The sequence below is a fragment of the Leopardus geoffroyi genome, chromosome C1 (genome assembly GCF_018350155.1).
Source record: "Leopardus geoffroyi isolate Oge1 chromosome C1, O.geoffroyi_Oge1_pat1.0, whole genome shotgun sequence".
Taxonomy (NCBI): domain Eukaryota; kingdom Metazoa; phylum Chordata; class Mammalia; order Carnivora; family Felidae; genus Leopardus; species Leopardus geoffroyi.
The window spans coordinates 42,383,522-42,394,759 of NC_059328.1; the positions used below are offsets into that span (position 1 = coordinate 42,383,522).

Here is an 11,238-nt window from a genome sequence, read left to right on the forward strand (position 1 = left end):
ACTAGGCAGGAAAAGAATGTAACGGGTGGACAAGGGTGGACATGGTGAAGGAGGATGCTAAATTTTACGTGTTTACAAAATATTGCCTTATGAAATTTATATGTCTCAGAGGATAGAACCTATGTGTAGTCCATCTACTTCTCACTACACCTCAGAACTGGATACTTATCTGTTCATGTACATAAGAATTTGAAGCTTGTGAGAAGGGACCAAGCATTGCCCAGTAAGTGCTAAGCCTTGAGCTAGGGACTTCACATATTTCACCCTGTTTAACCCTCATAACAATCCCATGTGGTCAGTACTATTGCTCTCATTTACAAAGGAAAAACCAGAGCTTTGAGAATAAGTGCATTTACCCCTACTTGTCTGATGCCACATGGCCCCAATACAGTGCACAGAGTAGTGGATTTCAAGTCAAAAGAGCCCTGCTTGGCTTCAGAACCTAGCTGGATCACTGGACAAATGGCACCCTCTGAGTTTCCTCATCTCTAAGTTTTTAAAGGCAAAAAAGACTCTACTTCACAGGGATGATGTAAGAAAAACAGCAGGACACAAAAGTTGAAGCCTATAGAGACATTAAGATGATACCAACATGTCCTTCACTTTAGTGAGTGATACAATGTCCTTGGAACAAGTTCAGTTGAATAAAATTTCCTGATTAGTTAATAAGAGCAAAGCATTGAGTTCAGTACCAGATTCCCATCTCCAAAAAGTTCACCATTAAGCAAGGAAGGTGGTTCTATTAAGCTATAATAAAAGCAAGGGGTCATATGAACAAAGGCCTGGGCTAATATAGAGGAAAGCACTGTAAATTTCACCTGGGTGAGGCTGGAAGGGAAGAGGTAGAAGCTGGGCCTTGGAGGCTTGCCTGCTAGGTGCCAGACACATGCTTGATTCAGAGAACATCATTTAGTCTGAAGTGTGCAGAAGATAATGAGTATGAAAATAAAAGCTGGGGGCAGATTGAGAATCCCAGTACCTCTCTGTTCTTATCCCTTCCAGATGACTCTATCACCTTTCCTATTCCTCCAGACCCAGCTCAACTCCTATCTCCTTTATTAAATATACCTGATCACATCCCCCGCCTCCACTAAATGTAATCCATCCTTTCTCTAGATCCTTACATGTTACTTTTATAAGTCTGACCCCAATAGAATATAAACTTGAACACAAATACTTATATTTGTATTCCTTATAATACATACTTGCTGAGTTAAAATTTTGGGCAACTAAAATTGTATATAGTCAGAAAGTATATGTAGAACACTACATATACTTTTGGGCAACTAAAATTGTATATAGTCAGAAAGTATATGTAGAACAAATATTATTTCTACCTGAATAATCAGAAAACTTAGTACATAAGAGGTTTAATTAGAAACCAGGATCATAAAAAAAAAAAAAAAAAATTTAAAAAGAAACCAGGATCATACAGGAAGTCACAGGCAGGACTAGACCAGTCCTGTGTTCTTTCCATTGAATCACAGCTTATTGAGAAATAAGATGGTAAATGACTGCTCTACAAAAATAGGAGTCACTAAGGAGGGCACCTGGGTGGCTCAGTCAGTTAAGCATCTGGCTTCAGCCCAGGTCATGATATCACAGTTCATCATGAGTTGGAGCCCCACACTGGGCTCTCTGCTGTCAACACAGAGCCCACTTCAGATCTTCTATCCCCCGTCTCTCTCTGCCCCTTCCCCACTCATGCGCTTTCTCTCTCTCTCTCTCTCTCTCTCTCTCTCTCTCAAAAATAAATAAAAAAAAATTTTTAAATACACTGAGGACTTACATCTGGTACTTGCAAGGAAGACATTCATAATTGTGGTTAAGTCTCTAAATTTAGCCTTCCAGTCCAGAAGTTCTGGGAACAATTTCATCTAAACTCAGGTGAAAATTACTGATAGCAAAAGTCTTATTTCATCATATATAATGAGAAATATAAATGCCCAGTGGATCAATATTCATATTCTATTCTCTTCCTAGGTGATAGAAAAGCCTATAAAGCAAAAGATATGTTCAAAGTTTAAAACTTTTGTAATGCTTACAAATACACAATACCAAAGATCCTACAGTATGTTTCCACCTGAAAGACAGTGTAAAGGATCTATTCCTTTGTCTTTTTGCATTCTTAAAATTAAATAATCTAAAATATGTTTAAATGTCTATTATATGGGTGCCTGGCTGGCTTAGTTGGTAGAGCATGCGACTCTTGACTTCAGGGTCATGAGTTCAACCCCTACATTGGGCACAGAGCTTACTTAAAAAATAATAATAAATGTCTATTATATAGTAAACATTCACCAAATGTTAATTCCCTTTCTTATTAAAATCGAGTGATAGGATCAACAAGACTTAAATGACTTATCAAATGTGTTGTGCATGTTAGAGATGAAGGCTTTCATGTGAACAAGGCCATTCTTGTCCAGGGAAGTTTCTCCAGTGCCAACTCTCAACAATGAGTAGCGGCTGCTGGTGCACAGTTTAGGAAAAGAACCTAAAACTCAATCGAGGCATAATAAGAAAGAATGATGAATTAATAATATCTGCCATGATGCAGAATGGGAGAGTCCAGCACATGACAGATATTTAGCATTCCTATTGTCAGGCAGAGGAAACATAAAAATGTACTATGTGGTTTGTTTGGTTTTTTTTAAGTTTATTTACTTATTTGAAAGAGAGAGAGCAGGGGAAGGGCAGAGAGAGAGGGAAAGAATCCCAAGCAGGCTTCCCACTGCCAGCACAGAGCCTGATGTAGGACTCGAACTCACGAACCAAACCCAGAGATCATGGGTTTGAAATCAATCATGGAGCTGAAATCAAGAGTCGGTGCTTAACCAAGGGAGCCACCCAAGCGCCTCTGGACTACATGTTTTAAAGAATACTTATGGTGGGCACCTGGGTGGCTCCCTCAGTTAAGCGTCCGACTGTGGCTCAGGTCATGATCTCACAGTTCGTGAGTTTGAGCCCCTAGTGCGGCTCTGTGCTGGCAGCTGGGACCCTGGAGCCTGCTTTGGATTGTGTCTCCCTCTCTCTCTACCCCTCCCCTGCTCGTGCTCTGTCTCTGTCTCTCTCTCTCAAAAATTAATAAACATTAAAAAGAAATTAAAAACAAAAAAAAAGAATACTATGGCATGGGGGCCTGGCTGGCTCAGTTAGAAGAGCATGCAACTCTTGATCTCGGGGTCGTGAGTTTAAGCCCCATGTTGGGCATAGAGCAGACTTAAAAATAAAAATCATAGGGGCGCCTGGGTGGCGCAGTCGGTTAAGCGTCCGACTTCAGCCAGGTCACGATCTTGCGGTCCAGGAGTTCGAGCCCCGCGTCAGGCTCTGGGCTGATGGCTCAGAGCCTGGAGCCTGTTTCCGATTCTGTGTCTCCCTCTCTCTCTGCCCCTCCCTTGTTCATACTCTGTCTCTCTCTGTCCCAAAAATAAATAAACGTTGAAAAAAAAAAATTAAAAAAAAAAAATCATAGGGGCACCTGGGTGGCTCAGTTAGTTAAGCATCCAACTCTTGATTTCGGCTCAGGTCATAATCTCACAGTTCATGGGATCAAGCCCTGTGTCAGGCCCTGAGCTGAACCTGCTTGGGATTCTTTCTCTCTCTCTCTCTCTCTCTCTCTCTGTCCCTCTCTTCTCTGTATGCACACTCCTTAAATAAATAGACATTTATAAATAAATACATAAATACATAAATAAATAAACAAGCATACATGTCTATTATATAGTAAACATTCACCAAAAATTAATTCCCTTTCTTTTTAAAATTAAATTTGTTCTCATCTGCCCCAGTTTGGATTTCATGTGCCCTTATACTCACAGTAGCACATGTGTGTACCTGCTACCCATTGATTCCATTTAGTTTGTTCCTAGGATTCTATGTGTGGAATTTTAAGCTATAGCCACACCCTTTAGCTTACTTCCTTGAAGCATTAGAAACAGTCTGTTTTATTAAGATGGTTGTTTTATTTTTTTTTTAATTTGAGTAAGATCTGAGAATTAAAAATGAGAGATCTCACAATACAGTTAGATATATCAAGAACACAGATAACTGGCAGGAAATGATGCTATATAGGTAGCCTGGGACCACATCTTAAGGGTTATGTATGCCATTTCAAAAAGCAGGCCCTTATCCTGAAGTTAATGGGCAGTCCTGGAATATTCACAAGCAAGGAAGAGAAATGATCAGACCTACCTTCTACAGCAAAACTTACAGGTGATCATCCAACTTCCGTTTGAATATCTGTAGTTATAGAGTTCATTCTTTAATCTAGCTATTCCAGATGTTAGAAATTCTTCCTTCACTAAGTTGAAATCTTTCTTCTATAATGTCTTGTTGGGTTTTGTTTTGTTTTGTTTTGTTTTATTCTGTTTTGTTTTGTTTTGGTAATTCTGATCTCAAGAGAAACATAAGCCCTCTTTTTCTTCATATATAAAAACAAGGATGTGAACTAGATGAACTAGGCAGGAAAGGGGTTTGAGGTCTACAATTCTGATATGAACTCCTTTTAAGTCAGCTGTTTTACCTCCTTCTAAAATCATTTCTCTTTTGTTTTCTCTAAAACAAAAATGAGATCCAACTCCATTCTAACAACCTCCTGATGACCAATTATAGTGTTAGGACAATCTGATTCATCTTTGTATCCTATGAAATGCCATGCACTCTATCCAGAAATAAACCCTCACCTATATGGTGAGGCACCCATGGCAGTAATTTTTTGGATATGACACCAAAGGCACAGACAACCAAAGAAAATAAAGACAAACTGGACTTTATAAAAATTAAATTTTTGTGCATCAAAAGACAGTATCATCAGAGTAAAAAGGCATCTGAGAGAATGGGAGCAAATGTTTGCAAATCCTATCTCTGATAAAGGATTAATATCCAGAATATGTAGAGAACTAGAAGTCAACAGCAACAACAAAAAAATGTATTCAAAAAACGGGCAAAGGACTTGAATACACAACACTCCAAAGAAGATCTGCAAATGGCCAATCAGCACATGAAAAGATGCTCAACATCACCAATCATTAGGGAAGTACAAATCAAAAGTACAATGAGATGTCACCTCACACTCATTAGGATGTCTACTACCAAAAACAAAAACAGGGACATCTGGGTGTCTCAGCTGGTTGAGCATCGGACTTTGGCTCAGGTCATGATCTCATGGCTCATGGGTTCGAGCCCCGCGTCAGGCTTTGCACAGATAGCATGGAGTCTGCTTCGTATTCTCCATCTTCCTCTTTCTCTGCCCCTCCCCCACTGGTGCACACATGCTCTCTCTCTCTCAAAAATAAAATAAACATTAAAAGAAAAAACATAGAAAACAATAAGTATTGGTGTGGGTATGGAGAAATTGGAACCCCATGAGCATTGCTGATGGGAAAGTAAAATGGTGCAGCCACAGTGGAAAACAGTATAGTGGTTCCTCAAAAAATTAAACATAGAATTACCATATGATCCAGCAATTCCACTTCTGAGCAAATACTCAAAGGAATTGAAAGCAGAGATTTATACACTCATATTCATAGCAGCATTATTCACAATAACTAACAAGCAAAAGCAATCCAAGTGTCCATTGACAGATGAATGGATAAGCAAATTGTGGTATATACATACAGTGGAATATTATTTGGCCTTCAAAAGGAAGGAAATATTGATACATGCTACAACATGAATAAACCTTGAAGACATTGTGCCAAATAAAATAAGCCAGCCACAAAAAAAAACAAATACTGTGTGATCCCAGTTATAGGGGGTACTTAAAGTAGTCAACTTCACAGACAGTAGAATGGTGGTTGCCAGAGGTTAGGTAGAGAGGAGAATGAGGAGTTGTTTAGTAAGTATGGAGTTTCAGTTTTGCAAGATGAAAAGAGTTCTAGAGACAGATGATGGTGATAGCTGCATGACCATAAAACTATACTTAGTACTACTGAACTGTACACTTGAAAATGATAAAGATGGTGACCTTCATGTTATGTGTATTTTAGCACAATTTTTTTTAATTGTAAAAAACGGGGTGCCTGGGTGGCTCAGTCAGTTAAGCATTGAGCTTTTGATCTCAGCTCAGGTCTTGATCTCAGGGTCATGAATTCAAGCCCCACATTGGGCTCTGTGCTAGGTGTGAAGCCTACTAAATAAGTAAATAAACAAACAAACAAACAAATAAATGTAAAAACAGATATCATTCACTCTGATGAGTTCTGGAGCTGCAAAGCTCTCTTCCCTCAAAGAACTCTTAGAAATGTAAACAGATAATAATACAACATGATAATTGTCATAATAAGGATATGTATAAAGTATTATGAGGATACAAACAAGGGATAATTAGTTTTGCCTGGGAGAGAAAAATCATTTGTTAGGGAAAGAATGACCAATAAAGGTTTGTATAATAAATATCCTTGAAATATCCTTATAGAGTGAAGGAGACTTAGCCATTTAGAGAAGAAAAGCAAGATTAGAGGAGAGAGGCGCCTGGGTGGCTCAGTCAGTTGATTTGAGCATCCAACTCTTGACTTTGGCTCAGGTCATGATCTCACAGTTCATGGGTTCGAGCCCCACATCAGGCCCTGCGCTGACAGCATGGAGCCTGCTTGGGGTTCTGTCTCCCTCTCTCTCTCTGCCCCCTCCTGCTTGCTCTCCATCTCTCTCTCAACATAAATAAAACTTTAAAAGGAAAGATTAGAGGAGAAAGAGGGCAGGGCATGTTGCAGAAACCTGCAAGCTGCTGGCACACTGGAAGGCAGTGTGACAGGAGATGACACTGGAGAGATGGGCAGGACCAGATCACAAGACCTGCAATACCATGCTAACCACTTGGGCTTAACCTGAAAGATAGTCCCTTAAAGGTTTTAACCAGGAGAATGACGTAGTATATCATATTTGCATATTTAAAAAAAGATTCATCAGCAGTGTGTAGAAAAGAATAGAGGTGCCAAAATTGAAGTTAAGGAAAACAGTGAGGGGTTGTTGTAGAGAATCAGGTGAGAGATTATGAAAGTTTGCAATAAGCAGAGAAGTGAGAATGGATAAAAGGGACAGATTGGAAAGATACTACAGTGATAGGATCAATAAATCTTAAATGACTTACCAGATATGTTGCGCGTAGTAGATGAGGGCTCTCATGTGAACTTGTCCAGGGAAGTTTCTCCAGTGCAAACTCTCAACAATGAGTAGTGGCTGCTGGTACACAGTTTAGGAAAAGAACCTAAAACTCAACTGAAGCATAATAAGAAAGAAAGATAAATTAGTAATATCTGCCATGATGCAGAATGGGAGAGTCCAGCACATGACAGATATTTAGCATTCCTATTGTCAGGCAAAGGAAACATAAAAATGTACTTTGTGTTTTAAGGAATACATAGGGGTGCCTGGCTGGCTCAGTTGGTAGAGCATGTGACTCTCAATCTCAGGGTTGTGAGTTCAAGCCCCACGTTGGGCATAGAGCTTACTTTAAAAAAAGAGAGAAAGATGGGATGCCTGGGTGGCTCAGTCAGTTAAGTGGCTGACTTCGGTTCAGGTCATGATCTCTCGGTCTGTGAGTTCAAGCCCCACGTCGGGCTCTGTGCTGAAAACTCAGAGCCTGGAGCCTGTTTCAGATTCTGTGTCTCCCTCTCTCTGACCCTCCCCTGTTCATGCTCTGTCTCTCCCTGTCTCAAAAATAAATAAAACGTTAAAAAAAATTTTTTTTAAAAAAGAGAGAGAAAGAGAATACATATGGTGTATTTCCATTTTTTTAAGTTAAAGAACAGACAAACCTTTGTTGATGGAAATCAAAATAGTGTAGATATGGACTAAGGGGGGTATAGGGGAGCCATCTAGAGTTTAGAAACGTTCTAGATTTTGATCGTGTATATACATACATGAACAACCATTGAGTTGTACACTTAAGTTTGGTGCTCCTTATTATATGAATGGTATACATCAATAAAATGTGAAAAAAAGTTAATGCGTGTTTAAGGAATGGCAAGTAGTCTGATGTAACATAGGGTAAGGAAGGAAAAAAAAAGGTTAGCAGATTACTGGGACATAAAGTTGGAGAGGTAGAATAACAGTAGATTATGAAGGGACTTGAGAGCCATATTAAAGAGTTTGGACTTGAACCTGCAGGCGCTGGGGTTTTGAGGTAAGAGAAATATATGCTCATATCTCTATTTTGGCTGTAGATAATCTGGAGAGAAAAGATGCAGAGAAAGATGGAGAGAAAATTTAGAGAGAAAAAGATGTTTCTTTGACCCAGATAGGATCTCAGACCCTGTATCTTCTTGTCTAAAGGGATATCAATTTTATGACATCGAAAGGAAGAGAATCATGAAAATCATGAAAAGGAAGAGAATTCAAAAATTACCTGTGAAAGCACAGAGAGTGACTTTAATTCAAACTTCAAATATTTTTGTTATAGATCTATCATAACCACATTGTAAAATTTCAAGCCTAAAGAAAAGTGGCATAAACTACCAATAAATCCACCACAGTATTATTAGCATTTTGATATACTGAATTTCCTATGTCTCTTTTTTTTTTTTAAAACAGTTAGCTCTTCAAGATAAGGCAGCTGGCTTATGCTGATAGGAGAGTACCAGGGGCTAGGTCAGATATGGAGAGGCATTGCCAAAAGTAGTCTCTGAGTATATTTTGGCTGGAGCAAGGCAGAATCTAAATGAAAACCAAGTCAGAAATACATGTCTAAAAAGAGGAAGTAGGGGCATCTGGCTGGCTCAGTTGGTGGAGCACGCAACTCTTGATCTTAGGGTGGTGAGTTTGAGCTCCACTTTGTCCATTTGCCAAGCCTATGCCACCAGGTGGGGTGCAAGACAAAGGGCTCTGTTCAGCAAAAGGCTGAAGAGGAAGTAAGGGGCAAGAGTGCAAAGGATGAGAAGTTCAAGAGCTAGCCTTTGCAAGAAAGCAGTATCTATAGGAAAGTCCTTTTTCTGGGCACCACTCTATATCGTTGCTTACAATGTTGGACTAAATAGTTGTAATCTTAATTATTTTGGCCCCTTTGCACATAGCCTTAAATCATAAGCATTTCTCACGTTGTTATATTGTCTTCATGACTACTTGTGTTTTCAAAGGCTGCTTTATTTTTAATAAAATGAAAATCAAAAATAATATTTAAAAAAAAAGTTTTAGGGGGGTCGGGCTGTGGCTGCACGGAGACTGTCTGGTGTTGAATCCTGGGCCAGCCCCAGCTCAAAGTCCCAGACCCAGGGGACACCAGAAGAAGCTAAAGGACTTGAGGTTCAGGAGCAGTCCTGCTGGCTGCTGCCTCTGCTGCTCTGCCTGGGCCCCTGCCACCTGAGGACTCAGCCCTGACAGCCTCTAGGCCTAGTGTAGCCGGAGGAGCCCTACACGCTGCTGCCTGCCGGTGCTGCTGTAATATGAGCACCTTCTCCACAGTTGTTTAGAAATTAAAATGAAGGACAGTTCTTTGTCTAACCGAGATACCAACAAGCTAGAGGCCATTGCTCAGGAGATATATGTAGACCTAATAGAGGATTCTTGTTTGGGCCTCTGCTTTGAGGTACACCGGGCAGTCAAGTGTGACTACTTCTACCCAGAGTTCGAAGAAACTGGCAGCATGAAGGATTTTGGCACTCAGCCAGTAGAAGATAAAGGAGCGTGCTGCCTCCAGCTTTGCTCCCTTCCTGGAGAATCTGGGAACGGGCCGGATCAGCAGCTGCAACGCTCACCCAGAGAATTCTAGTAGCTGCGCCATGAGAGAGTCAGAGGGTGACCAGGACAATAACATAGACCGGTCCTGTGGCTTGGAGAAGTTAGGTATCTAAGTAGAAAAAGAAAAAAAAAAAAAAAAAAAAAAATCGGACAAAAATCCCAATTTCCCATTGAAGATTCCAGCCTTTAAAAACCCAAAGTGGAGGGGTACCTGGGTGGCTTAGTCAGTTAAACAGCAGACTGAGATCATGATCTCACGGTTCATAAGGTCGAGCCCCGCATGGGTCCCCACATAGGCCCCTATTGACAGTGCAGAGCCTGCTTGGGATTCTCTCTCCCTCTCTTTCTGTCTGCTCCTCCCCTACTCTCTCTCTCTCTCTCTCTCTCTCTCTCTCTCTGTCACTCAAAATAAGTAAACCTAAAAAAGAAAAAAAACCCAAGTGGACAATTTAGGAATTTTGATCCTTTTATATTACCTGGAATCAGCTTTGAAACCCTGGGCAGGGGGAGCTGTGCATCCCGACACCATACCATGCAGGTAATCTCCACACAAGGAAGTGCACAAGATCTATTGTCTCCCATGCACAGGTGAGCATCTGTGTGCCCAGTGTATAAATCCTTTGGTTGCTCAGGCTTTCTATCTATCTGATATCAGGGCTTTCTGGATAACTGATAGATGAATGTGGCTGATGGTCAGGCCTTTATCATTGGGCCTCAGTGGGACTGCTCCTCTGATCTCTGAGCCTGATTCAGACTTCCTCAAGACAAATGCAAGTCAGGTGAGAGATCTGGATATTAACAGTTCCAATTTGGGAAACCAAGAAAAAGTAATTACAACTGAATCTGATAAGCAAAGCTCTGTGATCTTGGCTCCAACAAGAAGAAAAGGACAATGCTACCAGTTTCCAAAATATCTAGCATTTATAGTGACTTGAACAGACTTGGGGACAAGGGCAAATTTGCTGAACAGAGCCCTTTGTCTTGCACCCCACCTGGTAGCATAGGCTTGGCAAATGGACAACTTGGTTATCTAGGCAGGTTGAGGATTCAGTTATGATCCCCTGAAGAGGTAGCAGGGGCTTCTACAACTATGTACCATCTCTTAAACTGCAAGATCATATCTGGATATATTATGCTGTGAACAACAGTTTGGTGGGGCAGTCATTTTCCTACTCTGGGTTGTTAGTTACCTAGCCAGTCCATGTGTCTGATTTGGTCATTATGCCAGGTCACTACCTGCCTTCCATGCCAGGGGCAGGCCTGAATTATAGAAGAGCATAATGGCTGTAGAGACTGTGGTTTGAAAGCTGAGCCCAGAAGGGACCTCTTCCAACTGCCCTCAATGCTAATAGGTTAGTACTAGGAGCCAAGGACCAAGGCTGGGTCTCTCATCTGATGGCAGTATCCTACTGAATGTCCCTGTTCCTTGGGTTGGGCAGTCGAAGCTCTGTTATGGTGAACATACAGACTGCCACCACCTGTTGTCCCTCATGAGGGACAGCCCCTTTCTATTCAGTCCCTTTTGAACATTCTCGACAAGAGCTGTCCTTTTGTTGTCAGAAGTCA

General features: G+C 40.8%; 1 protein-coding gene and 1 non-coding gene across 2 annotated transcripts; both read left to right on the forward strand.

The window, feature by feature from the left end:
• The first annotated feature begins 7,365 nt into the window (after positions 1–7,365).
• Positions 7,366–7,438, forward strand: TRNAE-CUC. Its single transcript has one exon. It is a non-coding gene; the product is annotated as a tRNA-Glu (tRNA).
• A 1,974-nt stretch (positions 7,439–9,412) lies between these two features.
• On the forward strand, positions 9,413–9,794 carry LOC123597897 (ataxin-7-like protein 3B). The gene has a single exon (XM_045477417.1). It carries the CDS (start codon positions 9,413–9,415, stop codon positions 9,701–9,703), a length of 291 nt encoding a protein of 96 aa, XP_045333373.1. The 3' UTR covers positions 9,704–9,794.
• Positions 9,795–11,238: the final 1,444 nt, after the last annotated feature.